Raw genomic sequence first — 18,934 nt, 5'->3', positions numbered from 1 at the left:
CATTTTAATGTTTTTCTTGAAAAGGGGGAATAGGCAATGGCTGAGCCACATTGGGACCGGAGGGGGCCATGGCCCCGGATTTTTTGAAATTGTAAATATCTTTGTGTTTTTTTCTTATTTTTCTATCTTTAATTGTGAAATACCACTATTTGGCCCCTTCCAAAAATTAAAAATAAAAATTTAACATAAAGATGATGGGTACAAATATCATTCATAATTTTTATCTAATGGTTATCATTAAATCCCTAGTTTTAAGGAATAAAATGTTAAATTCTAATTAAAAATTAACTCAAAATTTCTCCTTATATATTCTCTCCTATTTTCATTTCTATTTATTCTCTTATGAATCTCATCTTTTATTCTTATTTTTTCTCTTTCTTTTTTTTCTCATGTCTCACAGAATATTGAAGTAGTTAGTAAAACTTTGGAATTTTCCTAAATCTTCTCCACATCAGGTATTCAGTCTCTCTTTCTCAAATTATTCATTTCTCTTTCACACTCACGAATTTTTTATTAATTTACCTAAATTTTAATGTAGACTCCACATTAAAATATAATAATATATTCTGAGATGGGACCTACAGTGGGTCCCACATTGGCCCACATGCATTCGCCCCCACCCCCAATGTTCAATCCTGGCTCCGCCCCTGAAAGTAGGGTAAGAAAAATATTAATCTATTTAATGATGGCATACCTTTTTTAGTTGGGGTTTCAATAATGACAAGAAATTTGTCTTAAAATAGCAATTTATTCATTGATTTTGGATGGCACATCGTAGCAAATTTCTCTAATTATTAAGTGTAGGGATTGGGCAAGCTACGTGTCGAAAATAGGTTTATAAAACTTTAGTTACTTGAGACCCTTTTAAAGTCAAGAAAGTATTTTGTATTTAAACATGTAATATGAATTAAGTATTTCCTCACCCATGTTGAGAGAATCTCTTCACCACTCGTGATATGTTTCATGAATGTCTTCTCAGAGAATTAGATGACATGGCGGAAGAGATATATCTTTTTATATGAAATACATTTAAATTAACAACATCATCTGATTATTATTAGTTCTTTGGCATAATTAACAACACCATCTGATGGCATTAATTGCGTAGCTCCTGCGCCAGGGCAGGGTTCCAGACAAGCACCACGAAATAACCATCTTTATCTTTGAAGTTGGAACCTTTTTGGTAATCGAAAACTTCCCCTTTTATTCGTTGGGTAGGAACTAACTAGGAACCCAGAAAGAAGAGAAAACCCTTTTGCAGTTGCAACTCAACAAACACAGAAAGTGGAAAAGCGTGTGTAGAGTTGGTGAAAGTGGGTCCCAGTAAGACCCGTGTGCTTTGCGTGTATGTGGGCCTGGGCCACTCCAGTAAATAAAACTGCTTCACCACGGCGTTCGATGCGACTTTGGGCCCACAAAACTGCTTCACTTGGATGTGGACGGTTAAGTGTTTATGTTACTAAATACTAGGATACTTCCAAGCTACTCCACATCTCCAGCCCACGCCACTCCACCTCACCCAACCCAACCCAACCCAACCCAATGCCAAATTGGACTTCCAGCTGGGCTTTCTTTTGGCTCAACCAAGGTTTAAGGTATTCCACGATATGATATGATACTAGCTGATACCAATACAATATATATTAATACATATTTTTGTTGAATTATACTAAAATACATGAATCAATACGAGATAAATATTGGATACCAATACTTTAAACAACATTGAAAATGCGACTTGATTTTAAGTGGTCTTGTCTTATGCATTTAGAAATGTGTGACAGGTCATATTATTTCATTTTTTTTTTCCTAATAAGGGTACAGTGTATCTAGGGCTTTGGATTTGACTATTTTGATGGATCAATTAAAATCCCTTTGTAACAAACAGGACATGGAAGAGGATATGTACATACATTGCTTGCATAATTAAACTAAAACACATCATCCCAACTGAACTATCTGCCTGACAATGAAATGCACTATGCAAGGTGTACCTACCACCAAAGTAGAGAATCTCAATTGCAGGGTTGCCCAGAGCACCAAATATGATATATTTTCATGTGGACACAGTTGGTGTTGAAAGTGATGTCTTATCTAATAGATAGAAGAAATATAGGAGACTCAGATACACAGCAAGGGTGCTAATTCCTGTTGCTCATAACACAAAGTACCACTTCTTTTTTTCTTCCTTTTAATCGAACAGACAACTAAGCCTAACATTAATCCACTGATCTACATTTACCTAAATCCCTGACTACAGAATATGGATTGAGTTTCAGTACTATGCATTAATTGTGCAATACTGAGTTGCATACGGTGAGAATGGAACGAGGGTCGAGGTCACAATCTCGACCGCTAGTTTTACGGTTTTTTTTTTTTTTTTTAACTTTTTCATCCATACCTACTTGTAACCCAAAAAAAAGGGCAAAATGAGTAGTCGAGATTTCAACCTTGACCACTCATTTGATTGTGGCCATATGCAGTGCGCAACACTAAAATTGAACACGCAAATTATAGGATCACACCCCGCTCTCAAGAATAGAATTATTCTCTATACAACTGTTATCCTACACAAAATAATGTAAAGTCTGTCACATTCAATCTCACCTTCAAAATTACTTTTAGAACCTACAAAGGGACAAATGGATCATGGAGGAGTTGGCAGATGGATTTGGCGATGCTCACTTCCTCCACAGATGAAGGTTAAGGATGGTTTTATGATCCACTGTGATGCTTCCCAGGCACCGGAAAATATTAATGGTGGTGTGGGTTGCATGATTTTTTATGAGCAATGATCTATCTTGAAACCCTTCTCAAAACCCGTTATGTTTGATCATATTCTTACAGGTGAGGCTTTGGCGGTGAGAGCTGCTCTTTGGTGTGCCCTTCATAATCATGTATCCAATGTTGCTGTTTACTCTAATTGTGAGGAACTAATTCATCTTTTCTATAGTCAAGTTGCCCTTGTACCTCCATTAGAAATTGCCTCCATTGTGGATGATATTTTGGTACTATACAAGAATTTTGAGTCTTGCTCTTTCTTGTTTTTCTCAAGGGAAAGATAGTGGGATTGCCCATTCCCTAGAAGGCCCTCACTTTGGCAAGGAAGACTGAGCGGTCGTGTTATACTATGAACCTCCAGCTTGTTGGAGGTCCATCATCCCCCTCTTGCCGTTTGGAATGAAAATTATCTTTACCCCAAAAAAAAAAAAAATTTCTCCTGAAGGAAAAAAGCAGGTGAGCATTAAGGCTGCGTTTGTTTGCAAAGATGGGGTGGGGAAAAAAAATGTGAGTCCCATGTGTAGTGGAGTGAGGGAGAAGAAAAAAAAAAAAGAAAGGTTTTGTAGAAAAGTAATGGTGGTGGGTCCCACTTTTTACTTTTCTCAACTTTCCCACAAAATCCCACAAAAAATGTGGGATTTTAAAATAGTTTGGGCTGGGAAAATTGGGGTGCCACATCAGCAAACAAGTCTCCTTTCCCACCCCAAACAACCAAACAATCTACCATTTTGGAATTTAAGGAAAAAGTAAGAAATCTACACTATTTTCAAGAATTTCCCACCCCACCTTTATTCCAACCAACAAACGAAGCCTAAGTAAAAGAAGATTGCAAGTAAATACATTAATGTGTTAAACAGTGTGACTGAATTTTTGTTTTAATTTAAGTATTAAAAGTTGCATCAAACTAGTGCACCACAACTGGGTTGTGATGTGTGGAGGCTTGAGCTTGCGAAGAGTCGGTATTAACCACAAGTGTTCTCCCGCATGGCCAGAAAGCCTTGGAAGCAGCAAGCCCTATCACGAAATGTCATTCCAATCTTTTTTGAACAAATCATGGTTTTGTTCCAGACATGATTTAATCACGGTAACATAAAAGATTATGAATTCTTAAAAAACATTGGTTGAATACATGCTTCAGATTTCGTCCCCAGACTTAGCACCCTTCAAGTGAACCCAATCAAAATTGGCAATTATGTTACAGTAGCCTCAGTCATCCATCAAACCAAAAGGATATAGCATCAGTCAGACATCCACCAAACTGAAAGCCTATACCATTTTAATATGGAAACAGCAACAAACTCAACAAACGAAGAACATTTTCTATGTATTAAAGAGCTACTCAACTTGAAAATTATCGGACTAGATATCCCAATAAATCTGTGGACAGCTAGAACTCAATCCATACAAAATCTCAAGAATGGATAAACAATCTAACTAGACTCTAATTCAAAGAACTGCTGGAAAATCAACGCTTTCCACCACCACCAAGTTTGGAACCCTTTGGTGCAGCACCCTTGGGTACGTTGCCCTTGGTCTGTGCTTTTTGGGTCTTTGTCACCTCTGCCTTTTTTGCTTTCTTCTCATCTTTAGTTTTCTTAATTCTCTCCTTAATTTCACTGCAGAATGCAAAGAATATATAAATAAGACATGGCATTTAAAAGGAGGATTGATGGCTAGAATTCATACTAGTCCACTTGAAAATCAGAAAACAAGAAAACCGATATTGGAAAGTTTGAAGAAGGGGATCATACCGAAGAGCAGCCTCCCTGGCAGCATCACGAACTTCTGGCTTCTCTGTTCTTTTCTTCTGAATCACCTCCAAAGTAGCACCAACAATCGACCTCGAATACGGCTTCTTGGTAGCCCGGCGTCTTTTCTTCACTTGCTCGGCAGCAATGTCCTATGAGAGGTGGAAAAACAGTTACCCAAACTTAATTATTGATCAACCATTGCACACAAAAATAAATAAGAAAGCACTTTCAAAACTTTTGAACAACATTTACATAAAGATGACCAAGATGAAAACAATATTTACCTTCTTGTGTTGCTTTCTGTACATGGCTGTCCATGTCAGCTTTGAGGGCTTCAGTCTATTGTGGAAATACCTCTTGCATTTTGAATTTGCAAAGAGGAAAACCTAAATGCAACGAGGAAAATGTCAGTCAAAAGAAAGAAAGAGAATCAAAGAACTAACAAATAATCCAGCCCACATAAAATAAAATAGAACATTTGACAGTTCAGGAATACTCTGAAACTAATGCAGCTGAAATTTATGGCAGAGACTCACTAACCTGGGAATCAGAACGAACAAATCTGATACCCCTGCCAGGATATATCTTGGCACCACTGAAACGGCAGAGCTCCGTCCTGTAATGCAATAATTCAGAGTTGAATCCAATTTTTTGCTATAAAGCAAAGCCAGATGTAAATGCATGTTTCAATATCCAGTATTAAACTTGGAAAATACAAATGTAATTACATGCTTGGAATGCAGTATCATGAACAAAAACGCATCACTAAACTTATTTAACAGTTAATGCTACTATGTTGCTTTGGTTTTAGAATCTCTAACCTAGTTAATGCTACTATGTTGCTTTGGTTTTAGAATCTCTAACCTAGTTTTTTTCCATTTTTCAAGCCTCGATGTATATTTGCACCCTTTCTTATCTCCTTTTCCAATGCAAACTAGCAGCTCAAAAATGATTTCTCTTATGTAAGCTTCTAAACTTTGATCTTCGAACATGGGAATCCTATATATTAACCCATTCAAATGATTTCGGATAGTTATATAAGTTTGAATGAATGGAATTGAACTAAAGAAGTCCAGTTGTTTTCCCAAATCTATGAAATGGGCTTAACACCGAACAAATAGATCTTCATAGCAATGGGTTCGTAATAAACATAAAATCAAATTTGTATATGCTATGCTTATGCAATTAATTTAGTTGAGAATAGATGACATGGAAGGAAAAACACCAAACATTTGTCTAATTCAATTAATTGAAATAAACCTCAAAATTCTTTGGTCATGATTACCAAAGTTTGATGAAACATACGACACAATTAAGGAACTAGTCTGTTTATCAAACTTTAACCAAAACAACAACAAATATCTATATCATTAACTCATCAAACAGCAGAGAATGGCATGATTAAACTACCGAATAACTCATAGAAACCGTAAGAGTTGAAACAGAAGACAAACAGGTCTCGATTTACCAAGAACAGGAAAATCCATGAGATACAATCAAAAGTTAACGACTAAAGCCGAGAAAGACAGGAGTTTAGAGGAGAGAGAAATACTTGAGAACCATGGCTGCCGCCTTCCTCCTCTTCCAGTCCTTTTTTGGTCACTCTTCAGAAACCCTAAATACGGCGAATGCAAATGAGGGTTGGAAATCAGAATATAACACACCTGATCGACGACGTATGGTAGAACCATGGATTCCTTCATGATCCACTTGATTAGAATCTTAATTTCAAATCTAAGACACTTCTGAATATTTGTTTGTTGCTGGAGATCATAACACATGGCATTGTAAAAATTCAAGGACAGCGATTACAAGAGAAGGAAAATAACAGCCGTTAGATTTCCAAAATGTCGCATGTCTTGATCTCACGCGGAAGAAATCCGCATGGCAGGAAATTATTTCTCTTATGTTTTTTTTTTTTACACCTTTTTTTTTTGGTAATCCTCTTATGTCACCTTCTAAGTTTTTTTTTGGAATGTGGGGGTATCCTATATATTAAACCTTCAAATTATTTCAGTTATTTCAGTTCTAAGAGTATGAATGAATGGGGCACTCATAAGGGGTTTGGATTCAAACAATCGGGTTGGAGGGCGGTTTGGGTTTTAATAACGGCCCGTCTCAGGAATTTTTTTTTTCTTTGTCACCATATAAGTTTTTTCTTTGTAGCATTTTTATTAAACCTTCAAATGATTCAGTTGACGGACTCATGGTTTCCAAAAATAAAGACCACCAAACAGGAATCGATTTACCAAATGGGTGCTTTATTTTACTGAACTTTCCAATATTCAAATATACACAAAACCCCCCATATTCTCTCCAATTTTCTCACTGGGGGTGGAGCCTTAGCGGGGATAAACTAATTGGATAAAGGGGCCTTAAGCCAGGGGTGACACGACAGACTATCAAAGGCAGAAGGGGCAAAAAAAAAAAAAAAAAAAAAAGGAAAAAAAAAAAAAAAAATTAATAAATAAATAAAATAAAATTATCCTTAAGGATATTGGATACAAGAAAAGGAGGGGGGAAGATAGGATAAAATGAGCCAGCCCGCATAGTCGGTCTCTCCAACAACATTGGACCTTCCTTGAGAGATGATCTCCATAATGCCCAATCAAAACACCCAAGCTTCACCTTCTAGGACTAAGAAAGCAAGTCATATTAGCTGAGCAACCCCAAAGAATGCAACCCCTGCTATCCCTACACACTGTACCAGCTCCTCCATTACTTAAAAGTACTTTGTATGCAATTTGAGCCATCCTTTAGGAGGATGGCAACAACTTTTAAATACATCATCGACATGGAGCACCCCACTTGTATTTGTCACCTTTCAAAACTTCGCATGGCCATAATTTAGAGCTCTTAATCACCTCTTCTTGTGGTCTGTCAATTCTTTCAAAGAGCATATCGTTCCTCGATAACCATAAGTTTCATCACACGAAAGTGATTAGACTACAAATCTTCCCTTCTTTTTTTCAAACCAAACTTCAACTTGCTCCATTGATAGATGAAATGGTTAATCTTGGGCTGAATTTGTTGGGGAACCACATAAGAGTATTTACTATCAAACCACACCATCTTTCACAAAAGGGCATTCTAAAAGAAGGTGATCCACAAATTCTGTTGCTGATCCACAACTCTTACTTGAAGGATCAATCTTAATTTGTCTTCTCATTAAGTTCTCACATGATGCAGTACCTTGGGCAAGGGCTCCCCGAAAGAAGGTATTGAGTTTTAGTAGGCTTTTACATGTCCATACTTTCTTCCAAACTCTTGGATCAACCAATTGCCATTCATGTTCCTTTGATTAATGAGGAGGTGATATGCATATTTCACCCAAAGGGAACCATTATATGCCTCTCGCCGAACACATTTATCAACTTCTTAGGACAAAGGGATTTTTAGCTTTAGAATAGATTCAACATCACAAGGGGAGAAAATTTCACGGCATGAGAGCATAGAATAAATAACAATAGGGGTAGAAGGTCACCTTGCCATATACGAATCTGAATCACCTCCCTTGATGGTTGGTGCTCCCCCAATTTTTTTTTGAGACTTATAATGTGTCCCTGTGGCCCTCTGTTTTCATGGTTAACAAGCATACGGGTAACACTTTAGTTGGTCCAGATTCCAGACTCGCCATATACCACTATTGGAGACAAAGGGAACCACTTGGAATGTCATTCAATTAAAATATGATAGCATTTGACAGTGTGTTCTTGTGGCCCCCTATTTTTATGGTCAACAAACGTATAGGGAATACTTTAGTTGATTTAAACTTCCCATGTTCCATGATTGGAGACGAAGGGAACTCTTAGAACATCATTCACTAAAATATGATATGAAATAGCTCTTTGACTAAATGACTGCCCATGATAGAATTGAGAGCCCATTTTAGCTTATGAGATAGTCTAACCAGTAACCTCTTCATTAAGAGTTGACGATCCTTAACGAATTAACAACTCTTTAATGGTGCCTACAACATTTTTCTTTTCTCTCTTTCTCTGTCAGACAATTTTATATATTGAGAATGAGGGTATTACATAATAGATGAGGCTAACCCCTAACCCCTAGAGAATTCAAACTGTGGTCTCCTACTTGCAGCCATTAGATTTGACCAATTGAGCTACCCCTTGAAGTTACCTAGGACTTTTATTTATTTATTTATTTTGGATATGAGGTTCATTCGAGCCAGCTTGTGCGCACCACGATTACATCCTCAAGAGAGCTTTTATATGATTAATGTCGCCAAATGGGTGCGAACCCAATACCTCATCGTGGGGAGGTTGAGCCTTTAACCGCTTGACCTAGGACCTTTATTTTCCTGCCCTTGTAACCACATTACCGCAGTCCTTGAATTATTACAATGCCATGTGTTATGATCTCCCGCAACAAACAAATATTCAGAAGTGTCCTAGATTTGAAATTAAGATTCTAATCAAGTGGATCACGAAGGAATCTATAGTTACTACCATACGTCGTCGACCTGTTGTATTCCGACCCCAATTTACCTTCGACGCATTTAGGGTTCCTGAAGACTGACCAAAAAAGGACTGGAAGAGGAGGAAGGCGACAGCCATGGTTCTCAAGTATTTCTCTCTCCTCGAAACTCCTGTCTTTCTCGGCTTTAGTTGTTAGCTTTTGATTATACCTCATGGGTTTTCCTGTTCTTGGTAAATCGAGACCTGTTTGTGCTTCTGTTTCAACTCTTACGGTTTCTATGAGTTATTCGGTAGTTTAATCATGCCATTCTCTGCTGTTTGATGAGTTAATGATATATAGATATTTGTTGTTGTTTTGGTGAAAAGTTTGATAAACAGACTAGTTCCTTAATTGTGTCGTATGGTTCATCAAATTTTGGTAATCATGACCGAAGAATTTTGAGGTTTATTTCAATTAGTTGAATTAGACAAATGTTTGGTGTTTCTCCTTCCATGTCATCTCTTCTCAACTAAATTAATTGCATAAGCATAGCATATACAAATTTGATTTTATGTTTATTACGAACCCATTGCTAAGAAGATCTATTTGTTCTGTGTTAAGCCCTTTTCATAGATTTGGGAAAACACTTGGACTTCTTTAGTTCAATTCCATTCCATTCATTCAAACTTATATAACTATCCGAAATCATTTGAATGGTTTAATATATAGGATGCCCATGTTCGAAGATCAAAGTTTAGAAGCTTACATAAGAGAAATCATTTGAGAGCTGCTAGTTTGCATTGGAAAAGGAGATAAGAAAGGGTGCAAATATACATCGAGGCTTGAAAAATGGAAAAAAACTAGGTTAGAGATTCTAAAACCAAAGCAACATAGTAGCATTAACTAGGTTAGAGATTCTAAAACCAAAGCAACATATTAGCATTAACTGTTAAATAAGTTTAGTGACACGTTTTTGTTCATGATACTGCATTCCAAGCATGTAATTACATTTGTATTTTCCAAGTTTAATACTGGATATTGAAACATGCATTTACATCTGGCTTTGCTTTATAGCAAAAAATTGGATTCAACTCTGAATTATTGCATTACAGGACGGAGCTCTGCCGTTTCAGCGGTGCCAAGATATATCCTGGCAGGGGTATCAGATTTGTTCGTTCTGATTCCCAGGTTAGTGAGTCTTTGCCCTAAATTTCAGCTGCATTAGTTTCAGAGTATTCCTGAGCTGTCAAATGTTTAATTTTATTTTATGTGGGCTGGATTATTTGTTAGTTCTTTGATTTTCTTTCTTTCTTTTGACTGACATTTTCCTCGTTGCATTTAGGTTTTCCTCTTTGCAAATTCAAAATGCAAGAGGTATTTTCACAATAGACTGAAGCCCTCAAAGCTGACATGGACAGCCATGTACAGAAAGCAACACAAGAAGGTAAATATTGTTTTCATCTTGGTCATTTTTATGTAAATGTTGTTCAAAAATGTTTTGATAGTCACTACAAGAAAACGGGCCTATGGCAGCGTTTTGCTGTTAGTGCCGGTGATGGTGACTTACAACGGCACTTTTCTCGGCGTTTAAGAAACCCTGTGATAGTGTTATAAATTGCAATGCATTTATAAAAAACGCCGTCATATATCATATTTGTGGCGTTTATTAAACGCCTTTGTTGTAAAGCAAAGTGCCATTCTATAGCCGGTGTTTTCCGAAAAAAACACAGTTATTAGTGATTTTTTACGGCATTTTGGAAATGCTGCCATAGACCTAGGAGTTCATTTTATTGGCTGACGTTTTTTTATAAACACCGTCATATGTGGCTTATGCCGGCATTTTTGAAACATGGGGATAAGTGTTTTTTAATAAAAAAAAATTGATTCCTAGAAAGCCATATTCTACTGCTAGATCAAGAACCATACTTCCATTGGATTATCTAATAAAAGAAAGCTCATTATAATCAGTCCCTTCCTTCCATTCAATCAAAGAAATATAGGTGGTACTAGTAGTTATAGGACTTATCAAAATGTGGGGATATGGCTAAAGAAAAAAGTATCAAATAGAAACCCAAGAAACTCATGATATACAGCCATAGAGTTTAGTATCTCAGCATCACTGGGTTGATCTCCCAAGTCAATAACATCCATCTTTTCTCTGATACACTGTAGGGCAGCTTCAGTACATAGAGCAGCAAGATCAGCACCAACACACCCATGAATGTCCTTTCCTGCTCTTTCCAGGTCAACCTGCATAAATGGACCATAGGATTTGTTAGATTGATTAATTCAAAATAAAAACAGGTAGAGATGATTACAAGACATAAACATTAAGAATCTAGCTTACATCCTCAGCTAACTTCATATTTTTTGTATGGATACTAAGAACCTCAAGATGTCCAATTTCATCTGGAACACCAATGTCAAATTCCCTATCAAACCTTCCAAACCTGTTAAAAGGGTCAAAGCTTAAGTCAGTGTGAAAGTTAATTTCATTTAGAATAACAGAAATTCCTGATCAATTCTTGTATCTCCTAGGAAGGTTGAATAAGAATCTACAGATTTTACAGATCTCTTTGTCTCCCTCTCTCTCTTTGTCATACCTGAACTTGGTGACTAAATGATGGATTAAAATAAGCATCTCCAGCTTGGCAAGGTCATTCCCAATTGGCATAAATGTATTGGGTTTTGGTGCAACCTGTATGAACCATAGAAGATTAGGTAAAAAGAAAGGAAAAGAGTTAATACACCTCTCTGTGGTATTATTCCTTATAATTTAATGAGTAACATAAAGGAATATAGTACCCTCACACTCTTACCTTGAATATTGAAGGATCAAACTTCTGTGTATCAGGAAAAAGACCTGGATCATGGTGAATGTTTCTGAACAAAGGCATCACCTTCCACCCTTTTGGAATAAGATACCCAGTGAGAATTCCCAATTACCCTGTCAAAGAAAGGTTCAATAATATGGTCAGAAAATCAAAGAAGAAAGTAAAACTCAGATGGTTTTCTCAATCATACCCTTGTATTCCACATCAACTACTGCTTCTCTATATGTAAAAGAAATTATGCTTGCCATCATCAAAACTTTCTAATATAACCTGATCAAAATTAACCATGCAACACAAAGTCAATTTCCAAAGGAAAAAGGAAGAAAAAAGAGAGGAGAGAAGAGAGTGTTCATAAGAAAGACAGGTTCATTTTTGTATCTCATTCTTACAAGGTGTGGGCTGTGAGTGAGAAGTGCATTCCCTATTGAGTAAATACCATGTTTATTGTCTAAGCCCATCTCAAGGGTTGTTTTCCTCATCATTTGATTCAAATATCTTTTTCTGTTCAGCCTGCAACAGTAAGTAGTTTGTTAACTATGATCATTTGAAGTTTCTGGGTGAGACACATGAATAGAATTGAAAAGAAATGCAGAAAAACTCAGTTAATTTCCTAACTTGACAGATTCTAGAAGTTTTGGGTCATCATGGAAGTATTTTAGAATCCAAGTGAGAATACTAGCTGTGGTATCTTTAGCTACAAAGAGCCTCCAATGATGTTATCTGCAATTTGATCTTCTGATAAAACATCTCTCTCTTCATCTTTGGGGTTCATAAGACAACCGAGGATATCCTTCTCCACCACTCTCATCTCCTTCCTCTCAGAAATAATCTCAGCTAGAATCTGATTGAGTCTCTTTCTTGCCTGTAGAGAATTTCATGAGAAAACAACAGAATTAGAACAAGGAAGAATTACCCTAGCTATGTAAGTTGAATGTCACCTTTCTAATCCTAGGATTAACTTCAACCTCCCCTTTCTTGGTTAGCATGCAAAGCCTTCTGCATGATGCATGCACAATGATCTTGCCATTGGCCTTATATATTGCATAGGAAAAAGAATTCACCCAATTTGAAGACCTTAAGATTTGCTGAATAACCTATCAAAAGATCAACAGCATAAACAGCCATAGCTTCGATTATTAGTGGCAAGACTACTAAGCTCAATTAAACTTCCTTCTAATACACCATAATCATGAAGGGAATATATAATACATTGCTGGAAAACCAACTTTACATCCCTATTTTTCAATCTTAAAAGTAACAATGTCATGTTAATACTGACTTTGGCAACTTGTCTACCTTATGCATATGGAACAACAAAGCACCCACCCTAGACTGTTGCAGAGGGAGTAGTAGCACAATTGCCAGTTTTAATAAATGTATTTTTAGGCTGTGTTTGATATGCATTCCTTGAGTAAATTACAAGAACTACTATAAAAAGCAGAACAAGAATGATCATTGGTTGGTTCACAACAGAATTGGCTGATGATAAGATCCTGATTCTGGATGTTACAGACCAGCCTCCCTTGCAGAGCTGGGAGAACTTATAGCTGCAGACATTTGCTTCTCTCTTGCAAAGTAGGAGGGTTTCAGGTCTCACTGCCTGATTCTAAGATTTTCAGGACTGATTTCAGAATAAGTACTTTTAACTGAAGTTGATATCAAAGGGACCTGCCCAAGGCAAGATCCTTAATGCATGTAAGAAACTTTGGACTTTAGTTTATAAGAAGCTTACCTCTGAAGCTTTGATGCGCAATTAACAGCCAACCACCTTGATGCATATGAACAGAAAACGATTAAATCAATTTACTGAAACCTAACAACATTATTATATTAGAGAAAGAGGGAGAGAGGGAAGAGATGATAATGTACAGAATCCAAGATAAATAGATTAAAAAAATTTATAGAATCCAAGATACATAGATCATAATGTATAGAATCCAAGATAAATAGATAAAAAAATGTACAGAATCAGATTACAAGGTACAGTCTTAGAGATAAATAGATGATAATGTAAATATCAGGTTTTCAGCCCATTGGCTCGGTTTGGTTGGGATTTTCAACTGCAGATTTGAAGTTCTGAAGACCTAGTAGATTTTAGATAGTTTCTAGTTTTGTTAGCATGATGACTATATTGTTGTTTCTATCTTAGTGTTGAAGAAAATCAACTTTATGATGAATATCCATTGGAATGTCTCAAGTAAATCAGCATCATGTGCAAAACAGTTGAATTTTCTTTCTTCATCATTTAGTATGCTTATAATTACATAGTCCATACAACCTATAAACTAATGCTTCTGAAGAATATCAGCACTAAAAACATCATCATCCCAAATAATAAAAGCATCCCCTAAAAACCTCTCATATGTGGAAAACATTTGTAAATGAAGAAACAAGGACCAGCAGGGTAAAAAACTAAAGCATAGAACATAAAATATTTCCTATTAGGCAAAATTTGTTGGCCTGGACAAATAGTGAAACAGTGTCTTCATGAGTAAGTATTCCAACCAACCAAGAAGTAGATTTGAAGGATTTGATAGTGCCAATAAACAAAAAAACTCATCAGGAAAAAATGCTCAATGATAATACCATCAAGCAGTACTAGATGAAACCTAAGAAAATTACAGCATACAATAAATAGTAACTCTTACTTTTGAAAGCGAGACCAATATGATTTCATCGAATGTGATTGAAATACTTCCGTCAGTTCTGAGAGCACAGGCCTCACCTGCAGAAGCCTTTGCAAGTAGAAGGCAATAAGATGCAAGCACCTACAAATTTCTGTAATTTGCTACTGCTAGTAGGAATTGGTAATAACATGGTATACTGGGAACTAATCTAGTTCAGAGAGAGAAAATCCTGAAACAACATGTATTTATAAATGCAGTATCATACCGATGTTTGCTTTGAGTAATCTGCATCAGAGAATGATTCAACTGAAGAGTTGCCCAAGAGAGATAAAGCTGGAAGTAGATAAAAAATAGCAATGTTATTTCTGGACGAGTTAACAAGTACATGAACAGAATATGTAGAAACATCAGCATCAAAAGCATGAGATGATTTCTCAGACTAAAAATTCCTACAAAAAAAGAACCAAAAAACTAGGGCTTCAATTAATTAGCAACCAAATTAATGAACCAAGTGCAATAGGAACTAAATAAAACTATCAACTACAAAAGGCATACATCCAGAAACATCTTATTTACAAGGAGATAATAAGAGTCAGAACTTACAAAGGAGGAATCTTTTCTTGGTAAAAGAGGGAAATTCAGATTCTTGCATTTGCAATGGCTGTTCAATCAATTGGAAATACAAGCTGGAGGGACAGTAGGAAGACTGATTTTTGAGAAAGTGTGAGCCATGTCTAGGGTTTTGCAGAAAGAAGCAGAGAGAGAATAGAAGATATGTGATTGAAGAGATGTTAAGACTTAAAGAGTAGGGAATCGGCCATACCTGAAACTAAAAGAGAGAAGAAAATGGAGGTCCAAGAGATGGATAGTAGCAGAGTGGATCTGGAGTACAGCAAACAATCTCACCACTTACTTTTTCTTCCATTTTTCCTTTTTTTTGATTTTCACAACTCATTTGTTGCCTTTGAAATTACAGATAGAGAATGATGGAGATGAAGTGAGGAGAGTTCATCGCCTTTGATCAGTTGTAGACAGAGATGAGGGAGATGAAGTGAGGACAGAGAGAGCGAGAGACGAGTCATAGTCAATTTTGGGATTTTTGGGAGGAAACAAGCATTTTGGGAAAGAAATATTTTGTTGGGGCTTTTTGAGACAATTGGGGGAATTGGGTGGACTGGAAAAATGGGCAAATTTCAGGCCTAGGGATATGCACAAGCATATCCTGATATCCATCATGTGAAAACACCAGCATATATTAATCTGTAGCGGCGTTTTTCAAAGAACGCCGAAATATGTACCATAGAGCTGTAGTGGGGCTTTAAAAACGCCAGAATAATAGACCTGTAGCAGGGTTTTTCAAAAACGCCGGAAAATGTAGAGCATCACCTTTGCTGGTGGTTTGGAAACGCCAGGATATATAGACATCTAGTGGCATTTTACCACACACGCCCGATATGTATAGCATCCCTTTGCTATTGTTTAGGAAATGCTGGGATATATAGACATATAGCAGCATTTTATAAAAACGCTGGGATATGTACAACATCCCCTTTGCTTCCCTTTGCTGGCGTTTAGGAAGTGCCGGAATATATGCACATGTAGTGGCACTTCTGAAAAATGCTGGGAAAATTCTACAAATACTAGCGCTTTGGCAAAACGCCAAGATGGATACTCATTCAGCGGCGCCTACTGTTAAACGCCAGCATTTCTAACCCTTTGCTGGCGCTTTTTAAGAACACTGCGATATCCCTACCTTAAGTGCCATCGTTGAACCCTTTTCTTGTAGTGAGTGCTTTCTTATTTATGTTTGTGTGCAATGGTTGATCAATAATTAAGTTTATGTAACTTTTTTTCCACCTCTTATAGGACATTGCTGCAGAGCAAGTGAAGAAAAGACGCCGGGCTACCAAGAAGCCGTATTCAAGGTCAATTGTTGGTGCTACTTTGGAGGTGATTCAGAAGAAAAGAACAGAGAAGCCTGAAGTTCGTGATGCTGCCAGGGAGGCTGCTCTTCGGTATGATCCCCTTCTTCAAATATTCCAATATTGGCTTTCTTGTATTCTGATTTTCAAGTGGACTAGTATTAATTCTAGCCATCAATCCTCCTTCTAAATGCCTTGTCTTATTTATATATTCTTTGCATTCTGCAGTGAAATTAAGGAGAGAATTAAGAAAACTAAAGATGAGAAGAAAGCAAAGAAGGCAGAGGTGACGAAAACCCAAAAAGCACAGACCAAGGGCAACATACCCAAGGGTGCTGCACCAAAGGGTTCCAAACTTGGTGGTGGTGGAAAGCGTTGATTTTCCAGCAGTTATTTGAATTAAACTTTAGTTAGATTGTTTGTCCATTCTTGAGATTTTGTATGGATAGACTTCTAGATGTCCACAACTTTGTTGGAGTCATTTATGTCTATAATTCTTCAAGTTGGTTAGCTTCTAATGCTTCGGAAATTTTCTATTACTGTTGAGTTTGTTGGTGTTCCCATTTTCAAATGGTATGTTCTTGTTTTGATGGATGACTTACTGAAGCTACCAAGCCTACCATTATATAATGATCACTATAAGATTGAATTCACTTGATGCTTAACACGGCCGCACTAAGATCATGAAGAGCATTTAATTATGGTGGTTAAATGCCAATCTCAATCTGCAATGTTGGTCATTTTGTGTGGGGATATTCATCCTGTTCACTGTTAATTTATACAGCATATTCTTCCAATTCATTGTAAAATATACAGCAGGGTTTCAATTTGCTACACTTGAGGACTGTTTTGACACTTAAATGGGCCAGCCTTGGATGAAATCCGAATTCTGAAAGGCAACTCCTTGTCTCCTTGTCACCTGCTACTTGAAATCGCAGGGATTTCCCAAATACCATACAGATTTAGCAAATGGAGAGTGAAGAAGGATGTGATGAACATCTGCAGGTTCCTCACCTGGGACACATGCAGGATCTTGCATATTACACGGGGCTTAACACGTTCTTTCACCCTTCAGATGCCAAGCACATAAAGTGAATTCACGTTAGTCCATTTCCCTAGGAGAGCTCCCTAAAGCTAGGATCAGAGCAATCAATCACACACCATCAAATAAAAAACGAGAAGAAGAGATACGGATTTTACCCTGGTTCACCTCAATGTGAGGCTACATCCAGCATTAGGTTTTTCATTATATTCTTTTGAAAACAACTACATTAGATGTTCTATTACGATAGAATATATATGTGCTTAGAAACCCTAAGCCATAGCTATTCATGGGTCAAGCCCAAACTGTAAAGAAACTCTGAGCTCCAAAAAAATGGATCCTCAATGTGACACAATGTGAAGCATTAGGTATACTCAACAATAAAACACTTCTTATGGAGGGTAAGAATTCTTTTCAAGACGAGAATCCATATAGAATCAGCTTGCCATGGATGTGGAGAACCTATGGAGGATGCAGCCCATATGTCAACATTGGTTTGCAAGTCCACTAAGCTATATCCCTCCAAAGGCCCAACCAATAAGAAATGATGAGTGGATTTTAAGTCTCACAAAGCAACTATCTAGGCCTGAATCGAAGTTAGGTTTTCTATCTAGTCTAGGGTTTTCTTCGTCTGGCCACAAGAGTGTGATAATATAAATTTAATGTATTCAAAAACCCTTGAATATAAAATAAGAATTTAAGAATTACAACTACACCCACCTTTTTAACATGCACCGTGGGATTTAATTAGGTTTACGTGGCACAACCTTGATGGCTCGAAACAAAAGTTTAGAACATAAGGGTATTTTGGTCATAAAAATAATGATTTGGTGCTTTTTGGATACTTTAGGAGAGGTAGACACAAAAAGATTGGTTTTTGGACTAAAAGTGACTTGAACCAAACCTAAGAGGGTCTATATGAAAACCCCCCTTTAATTTATTAAGTTCATAAACTTTTTAAAATTACAAACTTAATCTCCATCTAAATTAAAATTCACAAAAGAGTGCCTCTTTCACAATCATGTAAAAAAAGCGAAATTGAGAATACTAACCGTTCCTCACTTTTCTCGTCCTTCATTCTCACGATGGCTAGACATGGAGGTTCACGATGGTGACTGCCGATAATTTAGGAGTGGAGGGTACTCTTTAATCCAATATTTTATGATTCTCTAATTTTAACGCTTTTGGACCCTTGTTCACTTCACAACATCAGAGCTTCCGTAGAGCAAAGCACCAAAAGGAAATTTCAACGTTGAAACTTGTCACACCCCACTCACGGTCTCGGTTACCCGCCCAACAACCCGTGGAAGTGATCCGTCATTGGATCCACGGTCTTAGTCCATCAATAATAATAAATGCAAGTAAAAACAATCATGAGCAAGAATAAGTTCAATAATTAAATAAAAAGATTATAAGAGTCCAAATACTCCAATAAAATAATCAAAGAAAGAATAAATGATTAAAAAGAATACAAGTTTAGCGGAAGTAGTAAGGGCCCTTTTTGTAACAACCAGAATTGGAAATCTCCGGATTCAGTTCCCCGTTTGGTTGTAAAAATCTC

The 18,934-nt window shown here is 36.8% G+C and overlaps 2 protein-coding genes across 2 annotated transcripts; one reads left to right on the top strand and one right to left on the bottom strand.

The window, feature by feature from the left end:
• Positions 1-3,867: 3,867 nt before the first annotated feature.
• LOC149013586 (large ribosomal subunit protein eL24-like) lies at positions 3,868-6,171 on the bottom strand. The gene is made up of 5 exons (XM_089160111.1): positions 6,085-6,171; positions 5,073-5,148; positions 4,817-4,918; positions 4,533-4,681; positions 3,868-4,397 (listed from the first exon to the last, which is right to left on the bottom strand). Exons 1-5 carry the CDS (start codon positions 6,093-6,095, stop codon positions 4,247-4,249), a joined length of 489 nt encoding a protein of 162 aa, XP_089016237.1. The 5' UTR covers positions 6,096-6,171; the 3' UTR covers positions 3,868-4,246.
• A 2,835-nt stretch (positions 6,172-9,006) lies between these two features.
• Positions 9,007-17,019, top strand: LOC149013585 (large ribosomal subunit protein eL24). Its single transcript, XM_089158839.1, has 5 exons — positions 9,007-9,115; positions 10,061-10,136; positions 10,291-10,392; positions 16,276-16,424; positions 16,560-17,019. The coding sequence occupies exons 1-5, from the start codon at positions 9,105-9,107 to the stop codon at positions 16,708-16,710; spliced, it is 489 nt and encodes a 162-aa protein (XP_089014965.1). The 5' UTR covers positions 9,007-9,104; the 3' UTR covers positions 16,711-17,019.
• The last annotated feature ends 1,915 nt before the right edge of the window (positions 17,020-18,934 follow it).

Source organism: Hakea prostrata, chromosome 6 (genome assembly GCF_041222555.1).
Source record: "Hakea prostrata isolate BN-2017 chromosome 6, UWA_Hpros_2, whole genome shotgun sequence".
NCBI lineage: Eukaryota > Viridiplantae > Streptophyta > Magnoliopsida > Proteales > Proteaceae > Hakea > Hakea prostrata.
Note: the sequence above shows the minus strand (reverse complement) of the source record. Positions and strands in the feature narration are given on the sequence as shown.